This window comes from Talaromyces stipitatus, genomic scaffold (assembly GCF_000003125.1).
Source record: "Talaromyces stipitatus ATCC 10500 scf_1105507295523 genomic scaffold, whole genome shotgun sequence".
NCBI lineage: Eukaryota > Fungi > Ascomycota > Eurotiomycetes > Eurotiales > Trichocomaceae > Talaromyces > Talaromyces stipitatus.
In genome coordinates, this window is record NW_002990113.1 from 3,127,870 (window position 1) to 3,149,464 (window position 21,595).

The window sequence follows — 21,595 nt, forward strand, 5'->3', positions numbered from 1 at the left end:
CAATTTCTAGTAGAATAAAGCTATTGTATTCGCAGGGCCTAATTGCCATCTACATATTGTGTTTCAATCGCCCTCTTGAATAGACACATCCAATAATCCAAGCATCCGCTCAGTACCACGACGCCGTTCTATGCAAAAGAAAGTAAAATGTATAAACATATCATGTCCAATTGAAAAAGAAAAAAGTCCTCGGGGCGGAAGGGTATTAGTTATAAAAGGAATGTAAAAGAAAGAAAGGAGAGATTGCAATGGGACATTGTCTCAAGCCCACTCAATGTCATTATTCGTTTGGCGTCTTCGTCGAGCGATCGCCGACGGTGGCCGATTTGAAGAAGTAGGAGATCTTATTTCTTCTGATGGTAAGGGGCTGAGTAAGGATAGTCGACTGTTCATGACCCGGGGCACGCGACTACGGGCAGTCGCTTGTCCGATACTATCATTCGATCCTACTACTGACGTGCTGCCATCTCGAGTCGCAGGTCGTAGACTCTTGCGCCGATGGCGGGGGGAATCAGAAACTTCGAATAGTCCTCTAGACTGCCCGGGTCTAAGATTAGGGGTAGTGGGTCGTGAAAGGTTGCCCCCAGATGTCTGAGAGAGAGCAGAAGTGCTTGTCCGTCTTATCAGAGGTCTCCGTTTTGCACCCGACAGATTCTCAAGATGCTCGTTGGATTTGAGTAGTTTGCCAGCCATGTCTCTCACAAGAATTGCTGGGTCATTTTCAAGCTCTCTGATAGCATCCAGCAGACCACAACGTGCAAGTAAATCGCCCTGTGCCTCTGTCGAGTCACAAATACTGGAAAGAATGCGGAGCAGATTCAATCGTACAGCGGCTTTGTTATGATGAAGCTTTTGGCGAATGCGAGTGAAGAGATCTGGTCGAGCGAGTGTTGAAGCGACGGGAGGGCTTAATCGTAGGAGTTTCTGTAGAGGCTCGAGCAAGTTTTCGAAAGCATTCGCTTTCGAAATTGTTAGACATTTGACAATCGCATCAGTGAAAGACATGCCGTCAGCACGGTCTTCCAGTAGATTTTCCTCGACCTTAGCGGTCTCTTCTTGCAGCCTATATCACCTTGTCAGTTCCTCATTATGACACTTCCAGTACAAAAGGAGTACTTACCATGCAAAAATCGCGTCCAACGCAGTAACTTGCCAGTACGGATCAGACAACAGCGATATATAAAATGGCAATCCCTTATTGCGCCAAAGTTCACGACGACCAACTCTCCCCGAGTGAGCCATATCACACAGTATGGGAAGTGCGAATTCTTTCAGCGGACGCTCTGTTTTCACAATCTTCTGCAGAAGAGGAATGATTCCATTCAAAGCCGCATCCTCTTGCCGTGGTTTGCTGAGTCGGCACATGTTATATATGGTGTTGAGAATCTGATTCGAAACCTCTCTGAAATGAGGCTGCTTCATGGTCGATCGCAAAAGTTCTGTAAGGACATCGATCGCATTGGAGTTTTGTAATGATTCCAGTGTTGTAGAAAGCATGGAGAGATTTTTGATAAACTTGAGCATTGTGATCTGATGAACTGGGGTCATACGTCTCAACTCCTTGAGTACTCCTGTTGTACTTGTTAGCTCCTGCAATTCCGGTATAGCCATTATTAACCTACTATGCAACACCGCTCTTTCCGCAACCATCTCCTTGACATGATTCTCTGCTTGAGAGAATATGAAAAAGATATTGGCAATGCGACCCTCACTTATCTTCGCCAGTTCTTCATCTTCATCTAGAACTCTGCTTAGCACGAGCGATAACGGGTCCAACACCGAATTTCGGGACAAAATTCTACAGAAATCATTTTTTGGAGTTGATCCCTATGTCGTCAGCACTATGACCCAACAGTTTATTTGCCAATACTTACTTGAAGCTCAAAAACGCTCCATATGCCGTTGACACCAATCAAGACAAGATCTCGCTCATCTTCGTAGTCGTCCTCAAGGAAGTCAACCAAGACATTCAGACCACCGGCACTAACAAACATTTGCAACGTCAGAGTCGACGACTGATACATCTGTTGCACAAATGTTGCTGCCTCTAGTCGAATTTCCTGGGGGTACTTTTTTGATGCAAATTCATTGATGATGGGTATACCGCCGACGAAACATAGATTTTCTTGTACCTCATAGTCATTAAAAATGATCAAGTTGATAATCTTGAGCAAGTTGAATATGATGTCCCGTCGCCGACAGCCTTCTAATATCTCCAGCATAGGAAGCATGCCGTGGGCCCCAATGATGATTGCCTTTGTTTCTGGTAGATCACAGAAAGTGACTAACAATTGTTCCGAGATGTCGGCGAGCACATCGTCATCCTGTGAAGTCTTCAGAGAGCTGACGAGTCCCTCAACCTGATTACGTAGGCGGGCGTATTTATCTCGGGCAATGTTTGCTTCCAGATCCATTTCATCGAATCCTTCCTCCAGCTGGGCGAAGGGATCGTCCTCGTCGTCTTGGTCTCCTAGCCATGAATTATTGGAAAGTTTGGACTGTAGCAAGAATGTGCTCTTTTCCGAGCCATGCTCACTGGCCGGCTTTGCAAGGGCATTTTCTTCGTTGCCGAATATGTCAGAAAAGTCCTCATCATGCTCATCCTCAGTAAACTTCTGTATCTCAATGGCAGAATTGCTACGTTTGAAGGAGTCCCTAGCTTTCGACCGAGTGGGAAAGCTCGCTTTAGTGTCGCGTGAGTCGATGCTGCTGGTTGATTGCTTCCTCTGGGCCGGGATCAGCAACGCAGTCTTTGGTGCATTGTCATCAACCTCCTGATATTGTGTAAGGAAGCGGATTCGTCCGTAAATTTAACTGGATTAATAACTTACCGAAAAAATTCCAAGCTTACGCTCCAAAACATCGTCATTTGCAACTATGATATCCGAATAATCCTCGTCCGCGCTTTCTGTATAGAAAGCTGCTGGGCGGGACTGGCGTAATGGCTTTGATGGGGGAGCCCCGGGCTTATTGCCGAGTATTTGTACACCTGAAACAGCAGGAACACTTTGACTCGATCTGTGGCGCGACCGACTCTTCGTATGCTGCTTATTTTCCTCTATCACTTTCCGCGGCAGTGGTCGAATCGTTTCTAGCGGATCCGAGTCAGTGATCCCCAACGAATTGTCACTCCCTGAAAAACTTCCTGACGTATCCCTCACTGTGGTCCCATCAAAGGAAGCAAATGCTTTCAGTCGTTCCGAAGAGAGTATTCCTCCGAGATGATCATGCGGTCTCAAATGCGGTAGATCAAGCGCACGAGGCGAAATAGCAGAGTCAAAATCGTCGTCCCAATTATCTTCCGGATCTGGAGAGCGGCCTTTTCCTGACAAACTCCTAGGGGCAGTCAAGTCCTTTGGTCGTAATCCTATATTTATAGGATCAAGCCGTGGATGACTGGGACCTTGATGATCGGCCCGGCCTGGTCTCCTAACTGTGGTCGAGTCCGGAGAACGAAGAGCCTCATTCCACTCTTGAACACTCTTCACTGCCTCTTCATACTCAGTGGGTTTCTTTGGGACAACAGATTCGGATCGATGAGCCGTAATAATCCAAGGGTGTCTCAAAAGTTTGCGAGCTGATACGCGAAGATTGGGGTCTTTTTGGAAACATTGCATCAAGAAGTCTTTAACTCCCTGTAAAGTTCGTGAGTAATTATATCGCCATCATAGAAAGAGGGGGATTTGCATACAGGTGATGCTCCTTGAGGGAGTGGAGGATGATCATCATTCACTATACGGAAAAGAGCCGGCATAGGCTGCAATTTGTGGTATGGAGGTTTCCCATCAAGGAGCTCGATCACTGTACAACCAAGACTCCAGATATCCGACGCTGTCGTCGCTCCTGAAAGTTCGATAACTTCCGGCGCCATCCAATATGGGGTGCCGACAACACTTGACTCATGTAAACCAGTTGTGCGACTAGCCACACCAAAATCTGCTAGCTTCACTAGTCCCTGCTTGGTCGTGAGGATGTTTGCACCTTTTATATCTCGATGAATCACACCTTGGTCGTGAAGGTATAAGAGTCCCTGTAAGACCTGCGACATATAAAGGGCCACAAGATTCTCGGGAAAGCGGCCAAAGTTCTTTGCAATACTATGTAACGATCCATTTTCACAGTACCTACTAGAAATCAGCATATATCGTTCGATGACTAGGTTGGAGGATATACTCGAGGATGATGTTTAGTGTATCTGGGGTTTTCACAAAACCATGATATTTCACAATATTGGGATGCTAGAAATCCGTCAAATAAATGAGCCACGAGTATATTGCCAGACGCCAACTTACGTCTAAAGCTTTTAGGAGATCAATTTCGAGCTGTAGGCATACTCAGTCAATAGCTGGACCCTATATGTATAGATAAGACTTGAATGGTAAATTAAACACATACCATGATCACCCTCAATTCGCTCTTCGGGAGATCCGCCAATTTGATCTGCTTCACTGCAACTGTCTCTCCCGTATTCCAATTGAGGGCTCGATACACCGATCCAAACGCACCCTTGCCTAGACAATCTCCCAATTGCTTCAATTCCGTTAGTATGATTTAATAGAAGTTGATATGTCAATGCTGCATACGTAATCCTTGAGTTCTGAATCATCCTTCGATAGCGATTTTGACAACTTGTCATCCCTTTTTGTTGGGCTCGTCCCCGATCTTGCTAATCGTGTCTTCGCCGGTGTTCCTGGTGTGCGAGATGAGAGGAGGAGCGATTCCTCGCCGTCATTTGAGCGGCTGACCATTTTCTTTGATCCAAGGGCGTGGAAACCCGAGTTTCAATCTATATACCAGCTATGGTGTCCTGTGTTGGCGAAATCCCAGTCGTTGGCCGTATCTCCGAATGAAAGAGGCAGAATGCGGGAAGAGTGTAAACACGCGGGGAAGAGGCATATCATGTAGGAGGTCAGCAATAATCGTAACGCAGTATGTTCAGATTATCGCTCGATTCAAATTTCCTGGTCTCGAGGAAAATTGGTACTGCCGTACAATGCCGTAAACAGATCGTGAAGGGTCATGAATCGTCGTACGGCGGCTCGGCGAGGGGTGGTTGTGATCAAAACAGTTGGGCGTATAGCTGAGACTCCTTTTGGGAGCTGGTTTCCTGTCATCACAAGTTTGAAATAAAGAGCACACAGCTCACACAATTAGTAGATGTTTCTTCTGTTGAAACACTCTATCCATCGAGTCATAAATAAGACGAAAAGAGGCCTTGGAAGTTTTAATAGAAAAGTCGTAAATTGGAAGGTGTGTTCTCCGCACTAACTAGCTGACATCACGGCAGGCCGGTAAACATTGCCCAAGCCAAAAACTCAGCCCTAAAAGCCCACAGGGCGCAATTAGTATGCAATTTGTCGGCGATGACCGTCCAAATGAGTGCACCATTGGCTATTCTTTCACCCCTTTTAGTGTATATAATATTAAGAAATAAAGTACTTTTTGGTCCCGTGTGTTCTGGAGTTTCATTGAACTGCGTCACTGAGGTACCAAGTCTATACTTCTAAGTATACCCCTTGGTAATCTCATCAGTTACTATAAGGTAGTAAAAATGCTTTCTATCCAACTATATCAGCGATTATACACATATACACCTATTCCTTGGAACGGAGGAGCCGAAAGACATCGGATACCAAATACAAGCTACCGGCAATCACAAACGGTCCTTGTTTAGCGGATTGCGAGGCCCACGTTAGTGCAGAGAGAATATCAGTACCAAAAGCCTCGACTTTCCCTATGTTGCTTATTGACTTAATATGCTCGGCAACCCGTTCTGTATCCGTAGCTTTGACCCAAGGCATACCATCAACCGGCCCAAAAGCGACAATTGCAGCATTGTCCCCAGACTGCATTAGAGGCTGCAAGATCTCGGACAGATCTTTTCCATGGGAAACAGCAATCACCCAGGTCACTGGCACGCCTTGCCGGCGCAATTTACGGTTCACGTAACCGGCAAGAACATTCGCTGATTGCCCGTTATGGGCTCCGTCAATAAGCACAGGCTCTTCGCGATTGATCAGAGGTCTCATGGAAAGAAGTTGTAAGCGACCAGGCCATTCGATTTTGGATAACCTCGGAACGAGGTCATCCACATTTAGATGGTATTGGGTTTGTTCAAAAGCCTTCTGTAGTGCTAGAGTTGCGCATGCAATATTGGTTCGTTGGTGAGGCTCTAGATCAAGATCGTTGAACAGCGAAACGAGCCTCGGAAACCGTCGACTTGCTATATCCGGCGTTGCTATTGTGGCATCAATGCCGAGTTCCTTGATGCGAGACTGTATTACCTGGAGTACCTCGGCGTCGTTAGTACCGTCAACGACACAAGGCACGCCGTCTTTCAAAATTCCTGCCTTCTCATTGGCGATGGCCTCCATGGAGTTTCCGAGAAATGCCTCGTGGTCGCGACCGATTTTGGCGATGACGGATACAAGCACATTTGAAAGTATATTGGTAGCGTCGAGACGTCCACCCATTCCAACTTCCACAACACCTATCTCCACATGTTCACGATCGAATATTTCAAAGGCCGTTGCGGTAAGCAGCTCGAATTCGGAAGCGTCCACACCCAACGATTGATTGCGTTGCTTAATCTGTTCCTCGACTTGACGAAACAAAGATTCCGGGACGGTTTTATCATTGATAGTAATACAGTCCCACCGGTCGATCAGATGAGGCGACGTAAACCGACCGCATCGAACGCCGGCGGCTGTCAAGAGGCCGGAGACGTAAGATGTGATGGAACCTTTACCATTTGTCCCAGCAACATGGATTGCTTTCCAGGTAAACGCTGTGTATTGGACAAGACGTGAGATCCGGGAGAGACCTAGCTCAATCATGCCTCTGTCTGTGTGATTTGAACTCGGTCAAGGGCATGTAGTTCTCGGTGATTGTCCGTATGATACAATCATTGTTCGGTATCTATCCCAACCATGAATATTAGTACCACTCGTGTCGGAAAAGAACTAGAAACACATCTATGCTCACCAGGGCGAGAACTCGAGTAAGAAGTCGCAGCTCAAGGCGTTAGGTTCTGCATCGTGACCTGACTCATGACAAATTATTTGAAGTTCAATCCTGGAGCGGTTGGTGGGTATCGGCGATAAGATTTGTATTTTATGCCTGAAGAATCAGGCCACAAATTCACTGTTTAGTTCGACCAATCAGACAGCGGCGTGCAAATATGCATTGCACTCGTAAGATATTGCGCCCTTTTGATATGTAAAATGGGCAAAGTACAAGATTCACTGGCCTGAAGATAAAAGATTGCTTTCATGACTGTTAAAGTGAAGGTGAGACTCAGAGGCGAGTTGATTGAGCTGTGATAAAGCTACCACCTAAACCCCCCTCCTTGCTACACACCTGGGATTCTGTGACTTACTTGGAAGTTGGGAGGATCAAAATCGGTTAAAAGGGTAAAAGCTATATGACACATTCACTAATATTCCGAGCCCATTATAGTTGGTGGAAACGAAACGTGGATCTTCCTCTAAGTGAACATTAGAGTTGATTAACTGCAACGCAACACGGATAATTCCTGATAGATAGACCTCGGTAACAATAGGTCTTGTCGTCTGTTGGTGCGTCGAATGTCCGAGTGTAAGAATAAAGGCCTTTTTAAGCTTATATGCGAAAATCCGGGGTTCTAGTGCCATGATTAAATAATTGGTCGATCCGGCCTCCGCATTGACTGTATACAAGCTGAAGATCGTACACAAGCGGATTTCTCTTTTCTTTTCGGACAAGCTTCATCCCCCTCAGTGAATTGGATCGAATTAGGCAATTACTCGGGGATTCTATAGACAGAACCGAATCAAATCTTCAGACGTTCCTCCCAATTGTGATCCATCCGAATCATTTAATCTACTTGCATGATCCCCTGAGACAGAATAGCCTTGCATACGTCACATGTTCTTGTTTATGCAACGCCGAAGAGGGAAAGCATCATGTTTATGGCAGTAATTCAGAGTATCCTGAATGCACCCCGCATATCGGTAAATATCAATAGCTTAAACGTAATATATGAGTCTCTCATTGTTGGCGGAGCTTCATACCATGTGCGGGTCTTAATCCGAAAGATGTTAAGACTCGACAGATTGAAACGACTATAAAAAGAGAGGCAACCGAGCTTGAGACCCTTTCTGCTTCAGTTGTCATCTAAGCTTCTTGTCGATCAATTTGCAGCCCTCACAGGTGTGCCGTATTACAAGGAGTAACCATGTTTCCACGGCTGAGCCCCGAGAGCGCTAGAATTCTGGCTCTTGGCCTTGTCGCCTCAAGTTCCCTTGTCGCCGCTACTGGGCCCTGCGACATTTATGCTTCAGGGGGCACACCCTGCGTTGCCGCGCACAGTACCACTCGCGCCCTTTATGCCTCCTATAGTGGTGCACTTTATCAAGTTAAACGTGGTTCCGACGGTGCTACAACTACCATCTCACCACTTTCTGCCGGAGGTGTCGCCAACGCCGCCGCTCAAGATAGCTTTTGTGCTAACACGACCTGTGTTATCACAATAATCTATGACCAATCCGGTCGAGGTAACCACCTTACCCAGGCTCCGCCTGGCGGCTTCAATGGTCCAGAATCCAACGGCTACGATAATCTAGCTAGCGCAATTGGTGCTCCAGTCACACTGAACGGCCAGAAAGCGTACGGTGTCTTCATCTCACCAGGTACCGGTTATCGTAACAACCGTGCCAGCGGCACAGCTACCGGAGATGCGGCAGAGGGCATGTATGCAGTGCTCGATGGAACTCATTACAACGGTCAGTGCTGCTTTGATTACGGCAACGCCGAGACCAGCAGTACTGACACGGGCAATGGCCATATGGAGGCCATCTATTATGGGGACAGCACCTTCTGGGGGACTGGATCTGGAAGCGGCCCATGGATCATGGCTGATCTTGAGAACGGCCTGTTCTCCGGTTCCAGCCCCAAGCAAAATACCGGTGACCCGTCAATCTCTTATCGATTCGTCACTGCGGCTGTTAAAGGTGAACCAAATCATTGGGCAATTCGCGGCGGCAACTCAGCGTCCGGCTCGTTGTCAACGTTCTATGACGGGGCGCGCCCAAGCGTGTCTGGATACAACCCGATGGCCAAAGAAGGTGCCATCATTCTCGGTATTGGTGGTGATAACAGCAACGGTGCTCAGGGAACGTTTTACGAAGGCGTTATGACGTCTGGGTACCCTTCTGACGCCACCGAAAATGCAGTGCAAGCGAACATCGTGGCTGCAAAATATGCTACGACGTCGTTAGCTAGCGGTCCAGCGCTCAACGTTGGTTCCTCCATATCGTTCCAGGTAACCACTCCCGGATACACGACTAGATATATCGCGCACAACGATACCACCGTCAACACCGAGGTAGTTTCGTCGTCCAGTTCCAGTACCCTCAAAAAAGAAGCTAGCTGGACGGTTCGTACCGGTCTAGGCAATAGCGCATGCTTCTCTTTCGAGTCGGTTGACACCCCGGGGAGTTTCATACGGCACTATAACTTCGAGCTCATGCTCGATGCGAACGACGGCACCAAGCAGTTCCATGAAGACGCCACATTCTGCCCACAATCAGGCCTTAACGGCAAGGGCAGTTCGCTTCGAAGCTGGAGTTATCCCACACGCTATTTCCGTCATTACAACAACGTACTATACGCTGCCAGCAATGGCGGAGTGCAGACGTTCGATGCCACTGCTTCGTTCAACAATGATGTGAGCTTCTTGATCAGCACCGGCTTTGTTTGATTGTGGCAGGCTTGTGGAGCTTTGATAGATGGGTGAGCCCTTTTAGCAAGTATGGCAAATGTACTTGCCCTATATATAGGTATATGAGCATACATATTAGAGAGAGAGAACTTACTTATTTCATGGTCTGGAGTTGTTTGTTAGTTAGCAGTTGTAGATGATCCAAGGGGCAAGGTGCCTGCCTTATGGATGCAAACAAGACAAACCCATATCACGTGACTCCAAGTTGGACGAGATTATGTCCTGTTTAAGAATCGCTTCAGGACGTCCAATGTGCAACATCTCCAAGGATACCAGCGACTATTGCGAGTGAAAAAAGGTGCTAGACTTCATCTTGCAGGCTTCTAGCGAATGATCACCACCGAGCTGTAAGATACTCTACGACTGCCAGCAAATCCGCGTCCAAACACTCTGATTGGCTGGCGCCATTCTTTTTTTTGCGGTGTAAGCGTCTCCTCCAGCAGATCCGCCAGATCACCGTCGCAACTCGCCCGCCGATTTTGCCAGCCACCTTCCCTCTTTCTCTCTGGTATTTCTGCCAATACATATCCCCTTCCATGATCCTTCACCATCATTCAAATCTTGGTGGGTTTTCTTCGCGCCCTTTGAGTGCGTAAATATTGTATAACTATTATCTTTTCCTTCTCCTTCAAGACTTTTCGTGTTGTTCTTTTTTTGGTCTTCATTATGGGTATTCCGTAAGTTGATTCGCGCGGTGTCGCGGCCCACGTACTCGCGCCAGCGTGTTTGCCTTGGAGCCTGATCCGGCTGCCCAGCAACAAGATTCGATTCTCTTGATCGCGAGTCTCAACTAACAATCATCGTGTAATATGTAGTTTGTGGCGTCCGCCCTCTCCTCCCGAACCCAAGAGTTCCGTCAAAAGCGACCCTTGCGCCCACTCACGCTCATCTATTCGTCGCAGAGGAGCCGTGCGACATGTTGTGTCGCAGACAAGTTCTAGCAATATATCTCCTCGCACTCCTTTGTCCACTTCTTTGGCCCAACTAGAGAGTCTTATCGAGGGTTTGCCTTCTCGACAGAGCTTATCACAAAGCGATGCTTCTCTGTTTGACTGGTCGAGGGACTCCCCTGCCCTGAATGATACTGCTCGACGAGAGGAGGGCTCGCGATTGCTACGGGATGCGCTGCGACATCGTCAACCTGGTCGGCGTCTTCGCATTCCACGCGAATCGTCTTTGCGCTTTGAGATGCCCACTCCTCCATGGTCGCCTAGCGAAACACTTCAACGTTCGTCTTTGGGAGATTACGCCAGGATTCGACAGACACCAGACAGCTTTTCGCCTAGATTTGCTCCTGCATATGCTCGCGATAGCGGCACTTCAGCCCGTACCGAACGGAGGTCACCCCCGCCAGCGGTTGGACGACTACCAACGCATATGATAGAAGATGGACCAGCACCTGGTTTGCGGTATCTGCGCCGTGTCGGTCATCGATCGGTTAGCGAGAACAATGGAAATATAACCTCCTTGCAACAAGGAATTGATGGCTTAGGTGACCGGCAACGTAGTGCTAGCCCTGACGATGACTTGGACAACGCATGGGAAACTCTTCTGACTACTCTCACCCCGGATCCCAACTTGCCTAGCACGGAGTCTTCATTCACATCCAATGCTGCTACCAGCTCCAACCGCGCTTCCGAGTCTTCCCGGCAGTCTCAGACACAACAAACGCAGTCTGGACCGTCCGCTACAGTGCATATGATTTTGGAACCATACCCCGATTTCTTCAATCCCTGTGATATTCCAGATCATGCTACGGATTCAGATACCGAAGCAGAGTCGGAGTTGGACTTACGTCGTCTGGGGTCTTTCCCTCGACGTCAGGACCCACGAGCCCGACTGCTTGACTCTACGTTACCGATTGGTACTACTCAAGACAGCCAGCCTCCGCTGTCAAGGATGCCCGGAGCATCGTCGCTACATTCACTCTCTGTCGTTTCACACGATCTGTCGTCCGGTGTAGATATGCAGGCTATTGTTGATCGCTTAGCTCAACGGGAACATGTTCCCGACGGGTGGTGGGCAGCAGCAGGATTACCTCGCACTATAGGTCGTCAACTCGATGTCGGTGATGTCTCTCCAGGTCACGGCAGCGACGGTCCCACAAATGCAGCTGATGAACCATGAGCCACTACTAATTATTTCCTTTCTACTTCATATCTCCTGGCGGGATTGTACAGTTATCAGCGACAATGTGGGCTGAGAGCACGTGCATTGGGCGGCGTTTATGGTGTTGTTTCTATAATCCGTTGCGGTGTTCCTCTTTTGAGCTATTTTGATCCATGTTGTACGACAAAAGTCCAGCGCGATGTTTGAGTGTAAATTTTTGTTCTGTGTCACAAATTTATATGCATCAGGTGACCAACTTAATTCCCCACATTGATCAAGTTAGAAGCGTTTCTTGACCTGACCTTGAACTTAGTTGCAAACTTCGTACGTACATAGTCCAGCTCCACGCACTCCACGCACACTCCATATCTTTGGACTAGTTACGGAATACAGGCGACCTCTTTAGAATCCACCGGACGGCGCAGTCTCGTCCGATATTCCTAAACTCTCATCCCATCACCCCACTATAGTAACGTAACGCCTAGGCACTTCTCACTGCCTTACAAGCTCCTGGCTGACATTAAAAAGAGATTCCATAGAACGGCCTATAAGATCATATCATCCAAACCTTGAATCAGGCCTTGTCATTATAAAATTCGACGGACGTAATTGTTCAGTCTGGTTCGAGATGGAGGAGCAGGTGAACAGATTAGTGAAGAAAACATGGGGTAGGCGCATCTGATTTCCTTTGATGGAGACAGATATAAACCTCATACGACAGTAACTTTATATCATGATACTAATAAAGCCATCCAGACAAGTTCCTATCCACACCAGAGACATCCCGTCTCATGATTGCCATCAGTGGCGTGCCAGGATCTGGAAAAACATCGTTAGCAATAGCTATCACAAAACGAATCAATGAACTATATGCAGAGCACTCCCCCGGATCTCCACCTATCGCTGCATTCGTGCCCATGGATGGCTATCATTTAACACGAGCCGAACTCGCTGCTATGCCAGACCCGGTATTTGCAGCAGCTCGAAGAGGAGCACATTTCACATTCAATGCGGACAAATTCTTGCAACTAGTCAAGCTCCTGCGGGAGCCATTGACGGCAACGACAAGTACAGTATATGCCCCGAGCTTTGATCATGCAGTCAAAGATCCCGTGGAAAATGATATACCAATCCTCGCTACAGCGCGTGTCTTAATCTTTGAAGGGAATTATTTGAGCCTAAACAAAGATCCCTGGAATCAAGCTGCGGCACTTATGGATGAACTGTGGTTTGTAGAGGTGGATTTTGAGATTGCGAGGCAGAGATTGATTAAACGACATGTCGAGGCGGGGATTGCGAAGAACGAAGAAGAGGCGGATAAGAGGGCGAGAGAGAATGATTTGTTGAATGGGCAGGAGATTGTGGATTTCAGGTTGCCGGTGGATGAGGTTATTGTCAGTACATTTGACGAGAAGTTCTCAGTTTAGGGTCCTGTTACTGCGGCCAACGGCAGCCGTATGGGCCCAACATCATGATTAGTGGTTCCTGATGGACAGATATATTTCATCTATTATCAGACACAACCAAGCCTCCTTTGGATGTGTGGGATTATGGGATGTATGTCTGACCCCAATAATTAGCCAATCATATACTTGTATGAACTTGTAGTCACGTGACTCTATTCTGCCGCGGGAGACTTCCCAAAGGGGCCGTTGCCCCTTTGTTCCTATGGTAGTATGATTGACCGCCTTCTTCTTCAAGTTAAAGTGTTATGTAAAGTTATCCGCCTCACGTGACCGCGAGGCGCGTAGCGCCGCCACTTAGCGAAATCAATAAAAAAGCTCCAAACACGAAATCGCGTCTTCCCAGGTGATAGACGCGTCCTGTGCTTAGGAATCAAAAATAACATGTTTTCTGCCCCTCTCAGCCTATTTCAACTTTGAATTTCCTCTTTGTTCTCCCTTCTCCAGGCATCTTCCAGTTTTTCGATAGCATCTTCTTAGTTCCTCTACTCTTTTATCTCATTACCCTTGCCACTCTTCTTCTAAAGAATCATCATTTGGATAACTGATACCCCCGACACTTTCGTTCTCCTGGTGCCTTGTTGAAGAAAGTCCAACCACGTCGATACGCGTGAGGAACATATCAAATATGTATGTGTTCAAGAGAGGTAAGAACAATCTTCATTCCTTAATGACCGCAGCATCTTGATATCACAATATCATACTGTCCTGTCGTGAATTCCTGCTGGTGAAAAGCTTACTAACGACCTGTAGATGGACGCAAGGAACGCGTACAATTCGACAAGATCACAGCTCGTGTGTCGAGATTGTGTTACGGTCTAGACCCTGACCATGTCGATGCTGCTGCCATCACACAAAAGGTCATCTCTGGTGTGTACCAGGGTGTGACCACAGTGGAATTGGACAACTTGGTAAGTGTCACTGCAACGTATTCTCGAAACTAGAGCATATACTAAAAATATCAACAGGCTGCTGAGACCGCCGCATACATGACCGTCACTCACCCCGATTACGCTGTCCTCGCCGCTCGTATTGCGGTCTCCAACCTACACAAGCAGACAAAGAAGCAGTTTTCTGCTGTGATCGAAGATCTGTATCATTATGTCAATCCCAAAAACAATAAAGCGGCTCCCATGATCTCTCCTGAGATGTATGAGACTGTCATGAAACACGCTGATGAGCTGAACTCCGCCATTGTTTATGATCGAGACTTCAACTATCAATATTTCGGTTTCAAGACACTTGAACGCTCCTACCTGCTCCGAATCAACGGTAAGGTTGCCGAGCGTCCTCAACACATGATTATGCGTGTTGCCGTGGGTATCCATGGCGAGAATATTGAAAAAGCCATTGAGACATACAACTTGATGTCCCAGAAATATTTCACACACGCCTCTCCTACACTGTTCAACGCGGGTACTCCTCGACCACAACTCGCTTCTTGCTTCCTTGTGGATATGAAGGAGGACAGTATTGAGGGTATCTATGATACTCTTAAGACTTGTGCTATGATTTCCAAGTCTGCCGGTGGTATCGGTCTCAATGTTCACCGCATCCGTTCCACTGGTTCTTACATTGGAGGAACCAATGGTACCTCAAACGGTCTTGTACCTATGCTTAGAGTGTTCAACAATACTGCTAGATATGTTGACCAAGGAGGTAACAAGCGCCCTGGTGCTTTTGCCATCTACCTTGAACCATGGCACTCGGATGTCTTTGAGTTCCTGGACCTTCGCAAAAACCACGGTAAAGAAGAAGTCCGTGCTCGTGATTTGTTCTACGCCTTGTGGACTCCTGATCTCTTCATGCGTCGTGTGGAGGCCAACCAGGACTGGACCTTGTTCTGCCCTAACGAGGCTCCTGGTCTTGCTGACGTCTACGGTGAAGAGTTCGATGCTCTTTACGAGAAGTATGAAAAGGAAGGTCGTGGTCGCCGAACCGTCAAGGCTCAGAAGCTCTGGTACGCCATTCTTGAAGCCCAGACTGAGACTGGTAACCCCTTCATGCTCTACAAGGACGCTTGCAACAAGAAGAGCAACCAGAAGAACCTTGGAACTATCCGCAGCTCCAACCTTTGCACAGAAATCATTGAATACTGTGCTCCTGATGAGGTTGCTGTCTGCAACTTGGCTTCCCTTGCTCTTCCTACCTTTGTTGACACCGCTCGTGGCGAGTATGACTTTGGCAAATTGCACGAAGTCACTCAGGTTCTTGTCCGAAACCTTAACAAGATTATCGACATTAACTATTATCCTGTACCCGAGGCCAAGAAGAGCAACTTCCGTCACCGTCCCATTGCAGTTGGTGTAAATGGTCTGGCTGACGCTTTCCTTGCTCTCCGCCTTCCCTTCGACTCTCCAGAGGCCAAGCAGTTGAACATTCAGATCTTTGAGACCATCTACCACGGTGCATTGACAGCCTCCATTGAGCTTGCTAAGGAGTACGGCACATACGAGACCTACGAAGGTTCTCCTGTCTCTCAGGGTATCCTGCAATACGACATGTGGGACCGCACTCCTACAGACCTTTGGGACTGGGATGCACTCAAGGCACAGATTCGTGAGCATGGTATCCGCAACAGTCTTCTCGTTGCTCCTATGCCTACTGCTAGTACCAGTCAGATTCTTGGTTTCAATGAGTGCTTCGAGCCCTACACCTCGAACATCTACTCCCGTCGTGTCTTGGCTGGGGAGTTCCAAGTCGTCAACCCATGGTTGCTCAAGGATCTTGTAGACCTTGGTCTCTGGTCTGACAACATGAAGAACCGAATCATCGCTGAGGGCGGATCCGTCCAGAACATCCCCAACATTCCCGCTGACATCAAGGCTCTTTATAAGACGGTCTGGGAAATCTCTCAGCGATCGATCCTTCAGATGGCTGCTGACCGTGGTGCCTTCATTGATCAATCACAATCTCTCAACATTCACATGAAGGAACCCACCATGGGCAAGATCACCAGCATGCACTTTGCTGGCTGGAAGATGGGCCTGAAGACCGGAATGTACTACTTGCGTACAATGGCTGCTAGCGCACCCATTCAATTCACTGTTGACCAGGAGCAATTGAAGGTACAAGATACCAACGTTGCTCGCGCCAATGGTATTAGCAAGAAGCGTTCACCAGCACCAGCTGCATTCAACAACTCTTATGCTTCTGTTCCTCGTCCCATGTACGATCAGAAGCCTATCGTTCCTATTTCAAATGGAAACGGTGTCCCAGACCCATTACAGCCCATCTCCGCTTCTCGTGTTAACGGTTCATCTCAGCCTGTTGAGGTTGCCCAGGACAAGGCAGAATCCGAAACTGAGGAAGAAGCCGGTGAGAATGGTGACTCGGAGCAAGACATTTACGCTCAGAAGGTTCTTCAATGCAGCATTGAGAACAAGGAAGCCTGCATCATGTGCAGCGGTTAAGAGTACTAGATTCTTGATCATCTTTTTTCTTTTTTCCTTTTGTATTTTAGTATTCCCCTTATCCTCCCTGTATTTGTTTCCTCCAAACCGCACCGAAGAGATTGAAACGCGTCTTACGATTTTTGAATGTTTGCATCACCCATCATGTTTGTTTTTCCTGTTGATTCGATTCGATACTTGGCGTTTTTTCCCGTCTTATAGTGTTTATCATGTGTATCTTCTTATTCGATATAGTGGCAGTAATTCTATATCTGTTATATTTCATTCATCCATAGCTATGTAGCTCTCTCTTCCAGGGTTCCCCGTAAAGTGATAGCTAGCTGATCCTTTAATGTACCTATCAGTCAACTTACTGCCTAATAGAAGTGACGTCCAATAAGAAAATTACATCCAGACATCCAGAGGGGTCGCTGGTCAGAATAAGCTGCAACTCCAGACTGGAAGTGCTCAGCTATTCATCCATGATATCACCTTCGAGTTACTCCATACGACATGCAAAGACGGCGGGTTAGCCAGGGAGGCCGTTTTTGGAAAAATAAGCATAAATCCGTCCAATTCCTTTATCTTGGGCGTCCGTACGTTGTGATATCCCGAAAGTTCAACAAGAGAAGTCCATCCAAGGAGAAGAAAAATTGAAAGACACTGATTTGTAAATAGCGAATCACAGTCGTCCCGATATATGAGGCGGTGTCCAAAATCGTTCCAGGCTGATATTATCATCGTCCAATCGATATGACGAGTTATTTGCGTATGTAGCATGATATATGAGTGATCAGCGCAAGTCGAATGTCTTCATTTCTCTGATTCTCTAAGGAGATATTGACTTTGGACGAACTCAGAATCTCTGTTTCACTAGATTCTTCCCCTCTCAACCAGAAAAGGAGTAGTTTACCGCTTTTCAGTCAACTGGATCGTGGTCGAGAGGAACGCTTGGCCCTGTCACTTCCCGGTTGCTCCTGTTGGTGCAGCTCTATTTTCACGTCCGCTGCCCCTGTCCTGCAAATTGTGATACTGCCTGCGGCCTCCCAAATATGACGGGTCTCCTGGAGATTTTTGTCTGAAGCTGCAGCATCAAATAAGCTGTGCGGCGACTTTCTCAACTCAGCCTGATAAACAAGGCTAGCAAGATTGATTGGCCATCATGTCCCATTTCCTGCCCTCTATGGCTGGCCGTATCATGTGACTTCATGCATGTATGAGGCTATGAGCTGTCTATACTTATCACATCTTTGCGAGAACACGAGCAAGCAGTGTTATCTAGACGAAGGTAATAGGGTAATAGCCAACGTAGAGATACTAGAGAAACTACAACACTATCTATCTCGCCGTGATGGACGAGTGACTTGCATGATATAGCAATATTTCCTATAACGGCAATTCCGCTGACAGGCAATATAGGGCAAAGAGGTCCACAGGCATCGCCGGATTGAGTGAGATAGCCGAGGGGCAATGAAATCCTGGCAATAGTTACATAAGAGTCACACACATGTCAGTCAAAAAATTAATTGTGTGCCTGGGAGGTGAGTTGCATGGCGCCAATGTGAATTCATGGATTATATTAAAAATCAAGTGAAGACTTTTTTCATCGTGTCCATATCGTTCTAGAACGTATCCATCCAACGGTGGCAAGAACGAGTTCTCACCGAACCCGGTTTACCCCCTCATCCGTTCATCCAGATACACTGTTCGTGGTTTGAATCGTGCCTTGTTCCAGACTTTCGATAACAAAGATTGGAGGACACCAAGGCCGAAAGCAATTGAATTGTGTTCCATTGGATGAGACTGGCGGACGCGATATCTATCATGACTTGCAGTCATCAAATCAAAGTTGACGCGTACGCGACATGGATACAGTGACGATATAGGCTTCTCAAGCAAAATGATGATCAATCACATTCCAGAGATCTTTCATCTTACAAATATTTCGATTGATGGCAAGGTTATCGATTAGATAAGCTTAATCTCACCGTCTTCCCACTTGTGGTACGTTCCTGCTGCTGAGTGTACCACGCGACAGGATACTTTGGTCCAGAACCATGAAACTCATCAGAACCAAAGAATCCGTGGTAAAGGCTTGCACATGGCAAAATCAAGGGCAAAAAAAAAAGATGAGGCATTTAGACCGTACAAAAATCGCCGGAGTTGGTAAGTCTTCGCGATGAGGATATACGCAACAGTGGGTCAGCCTGTTCTTTCAGGCACCACTCGATGACCCGCCAATCGGAGATCAAGGCTCTACACAGCCGATTTTTCTTTTGAGTTAGCGAGATGTCTCCACAATAACTAAAACATTGGTTTCTGACTGGTCAGCCAACATCGTATTGTTTCAAGGCTGACCACTCACAGCCCCGATCAGCCACACCAATAAATTGAACCTGCAGTAGCCTGTCTGTCATTGGCTGCCGATCGGTCGCACCATTCTCTAGCCTGAGTCTAACGCTTTCCCCCCTTTTCGTGTCACCGAGGGATTTGTGGGATACACACGATGACATGGCACGCTGAGATGGAAATAAACCGCAAGAGTAGGACGGATGCAATAGATCATATGGTTGCTATTCTCAATATGGTCCGAGTGGACAATGAAACAATGAACGCCAAACAGCGCATCGGGTCGATTCGTGTTTGTCCGCCTGTGCCATCCAATCATAGCGAGGAATGGCGCTAATGATGGTCAGGAACAGACTGGCGTGGCGTCCGGGATGCATCCACTCTTGGGCTCCAGTGGGCAAGTCTGGAGCGCACACTAAGGGCCGCTACCGATTCAATATTTAACTGCCCATCCTCCCCCGTACTTTTTCTCTCCCTTCGTATTCCCATCCACTACCAGTCATTCCCTCAACACTTGCACACGCTCCTTCGTGTAACTGTCTTTTCCCTCATTTGCATCTGCTGTGCGGACATTGCTACCACTCCTTAAAGCAATCTTATCCACAGCTCATCGTCAATCGGAAATCGCTAGCTCGATTCCAGTCGCTCTTCAGCTACCAACACACTTTGAGTCAACGAGACTTCCAAAAAAAAAATCCTTCGAGACACCAATATCGAGTCATCTTCCTCGGCATATATTCAAAATGGTCTTCTCCAAGGCTTTCGCTCTTGCTGCGATCTTCGCTACCTTGACTGCCGCTGCCCCTGTCAACCAGAGGCGCGCTGTCGTCTACGAGACCGTGACCGAGGTTGACGTTACCACCATCGACACGACCATCACCGTCTTCCCCGGCGAGCCTACTCCTGCTGTTGCCGCCGCTGTCTACACCACTGAGGCAGTCGTCACTTCGACTACTCCTGCTGCCGTTCCTACCAGCACTGTTGCTCCTTCTCCCGCTCCCGTTGCCGAGACCACCACTACTCCCACTCAGGCTCCTCCTGCTCCTCCTACCACCACTACCTCTACTACTCCCACCCAGTCGCCATCCCCTCCTCCTGTTCAGGAAGCAGCAGCTCCTCCAACCACCACCACTGCAGCTCCAGTTCCTACTACCACTGTCGCTCCTCCAGCTCCTACTACCACTTCCACTCCTCCAGCTCCCACCACCACTTCCACTCCTCCCGCCCCTGCTTCAACCGCCCCTGCTGGTAGCTCTAGCGGCTCCGGTCTTTCTGGCACTGGTGACGGCACCTACTACGACACTGCTACCTCCTTGGCTGCTCCCAGCTACTGTGGCACTGCTAACGACGGTTCCACCGAGAACGTCGTCGCCCTCTCTCATGCAATCATGGACCAGTCTCTCTGCGGCGCTAAGATCACTGTTTCCTACAAGGGCAATACTGCCACCGGTATTGTCGTCGACAAGTGCGCGGGATGTGACGCCAAGTCCATCGATATGTCGCGCGCTATGTTTGGCGATCTCGCCAGCTTTGATGCCGGACGTATCACCGTGTCGTGGTCCATCTAAGTAAGCGCTGTTCTAGCGCTTGCTCTAACCTCGGTCGTTTTACTTCTTCGGAGATCCTACTTGGAGTCCACGGGCTTCCGGCTGGTCTTACCTTCAATTTGTTTTTTCTCGATATATGTATAGACTATTGATTTGGTGTCTTCATGTACAATCATTCTCATTAACGGATATCATGCTATCTTACGCACATATCCCTTATCGTTCTCTGTGATTTGATTCATCCTATGTTTGTTAACCCCGGTCAACAAAAGAACAATTCATGTGGATCATGGAACAGTCAATTTCTGCTCATGCTGCGAGTCAGCTGAGTTGCATTCTTCGGGTTCAGTTTTTTTTAAAAGTCACGAACGTACGCACTCCTGGAGAGTATGAATTGGCGCAGGAACGAAACAAAAGGAGTTTTAGAGAATGGGTGTCTTTGCAATACGAATACTGATTTACTGTCTGTTCAGCTGTCTCAATGGTCAAAATTCCTTTCTCCCTATAGTATCCATGCTATTAAAAAGTTAGTGAGGTGCACTGATCCAGAGTGTCGGATTGACCGGAGCCGGCGCCTCAGCGACGTGCGATGTCTGATTGGCTGGCCCGCCCTCTATGATTTACATAAGCGACTAGCGCTCCTCCAGGATTTTATGTCGTCATGGCACTGACTCTCCTGATCGTCCTTCATCCTTCCACGATGCTTCACCACTCTTAATTGTGCGCTTGTATATACCGCTGAGAGGGTATCGACTGTACAATTGCAATATAAGAGTCCTTACAAGAGGCTAACGCTGTGGTACTCAGTCCTCGGGCCTAACGCCGACCCGGGAAAAAAAAATTCAGATCGTTCATTTTGCTCGGACCTCTCCCCACATTCTTTTTGACCAAGTAATTACCTTTTTACTATTGGTATATATACTTTCTTGACCCTCGTGCCCCAGACTGTGCTTTTTCTCGAGCCCCCCCCCCCCC

General features: G+C 47.7%; 7 protein-coding genes across 8 annotated transcripts, besides 2 other annotated features; 5 read left to right on the forward strand and 2 right to left on the reverse strand.

Moving 5' to 3' along the window:
• Positions 1 to 8: 8 nt before the first annotated feature.
• TSTA_070810 (serine-threonine kinase SepH) lies at positions 9 to 4,748 on the reverse strand (the record flags this gene model as incomplete). The annotated part of the gene is made up of 10 exons (XM_002341021.1): positions 9 to 1,063; positions 1,121 to 1,571; positions 1,623 to 1,827; positions 1,875 to 2,774; positions 2,832 to 3,635; positions 3,692 to 4,124; positions 4,174 to 4,238; positions 4,293 to 4,322; positions 4,396 to 4,530; positions 4,584 to 4,748. 10 exons carry the CDS (start codon positions 4,746 to 4,748, stop codon positions 262 to 264), a joined length of 3,990 nt encoding a protein of 1,329 aa, XP_002341062.1. The 3' UTR covers positions 9 to 261.
• Positions 4,749 to 5,503: 755 nt separating this feature from the next.
• On the reverse strand, positions 5,504 to 7,072 carry TSTA_070820 (dihydrofolate synthetase Fol3; the record flags this gene model as incomplete). The annotated part of the gene is made up of 3 exons (XM_002341022.1): positions 6,985 to 7,072; positions 5,648 to 6,918; positions 5,504 to 5,535 (listed from the first exon to the last, which is right to left on the reverse strand). The coding sequence occupies exons 2-3, from the start codon at positions 6,834 to 6,836 to the stop codon at positions 5,504 to 5,506; spliced, it is 1,221 nt and encodes a 406-aa protein (XP_002341063.1). The 5' UTR covers positions 6,837 to 6,918; positions 6,985 to 7,072.
• A 750-nt stretch (positions 7,073 to 7,822) lies between these two features.
• Positions 7,823 to 9,739, forward strand: TSTA_070830 (fungal alpha-L-arabinofuranosidase, putative; the record flags this gene model as incomplete). Its single annotated transcript, XM_002341023.1, has 2 exons — positions 7,823 to 9,277; positions 9,302 to 9,739. The coding sequence occupies exons 1-2, from the start codon at positions 8,216 to 8,218 to the stop codon at positions 9,737 to 9,739; spliced, it is 1,500 nt and encodes a 499-aa protein (XP_002341064.1). The 5' UTR covers positions 7,823 to 8,215.
• Positions 9,740 to 10,426: 687 nt separating this feature from the next.
• TSTA_070840 (uncharacterized protein) lies at positions 10,427 to 12,157 on the forward strand (the record flags this gene model as incomplete). The annotated part of the gene is made up of 2 exons (XM_002341024.1): positions 10,427 to 10,437; positions 10,576 to 12,157. 2 exons carry the CDS (start codon positions 10,427 to 10,429, stop codon positions 11,885 to 11,887), a joined length of 1,323 nt encoding a protein of 440 aa, XP_002341065.1. The 3' UTR covers positions 11,888 to 12,157.
• A 36-nt stretch (positions 12,158 to 12,193) lies between these two features.
• TSTA_070850 (kinase-related protein) lies at positions 12,194 to 13,483 on the forward strand. 2 transcript variants are annotated; one of them, XM_002341025.1, is made up of 3 exons: positions 12,194 to 12,343; positions 12,398 to 12,537; positions 12,626 to 13,483. In XM_002341025.1, the coding sequence occupies exons 2-3, from the start codon at positions 12,498 to 12,500 to the stop codon at positions 13,294 to 13,296; spliced, it is 711 nt and encodes a 236-aa protein (XP_002341066.1). In that variant the 5' UTR covers positions 12,194 to 12,343; positions 12,398 to 12,497; the 3' UTR covers positions 13,297 to 13,483. The 2 variants fall into 2 exon arrangements, with proteins under 2 accessions (XP_002341066.1, XP_002341067.1); XM_002341026.1 differs by having other exon boundaries at positions 12,194 to 12,338.
• Positions 13,484 to 13,797: 314 nt separating this feature from the next.
• TSTA_070860 (ribonucleotide reductase large subunit Rnr1, putative) lies at positions 13,798 to 17,009 on the forward strand. Its single transcript, XM_002341027.1, has 3 exons — positions 13,798 to 13,979; positions 14,086 to 14,243; positions 14,301 to 17,009. Exons 1-3 carry the CDS (start codon positions 13,961 to 13,963, stop codon positions 16,743 to 16,745), a joined length of 2,622 nt encoding a protein of 873 aa, XP_002341068.1. The 5' UTR covers positions 13,798 to 13,960; the 3' UTR covers positions 16,746 to 17,009.
• A 2,807-nt stretch (positions 17,010 to 19,816) lies between these two features.
• On the forward strand, positions 19,817 to 21,098 carry TSTA_070870 (allergen Asp F7; the record flags this gene model as incomplete). The annotated part of the gene is made up of 1 exon (XM_002341028.1): positions 19,817 to 21,098. One exon carries the CDS (start codon positions 19,817 to 19,819, stop codon positions 20,639 to 20,641), a length of 825 nt encoding a protein of 274 aa, XP_002341069.1. The 3' UTR covers positions 20,642 to 21,098.
• Positions 20,018 to 20,148: a microsatellite.
• Positions 20,195 to 20,293: a microsatellite.
• Positions 21,099 to 21,595: the final 497 nt, after the last annotated feature.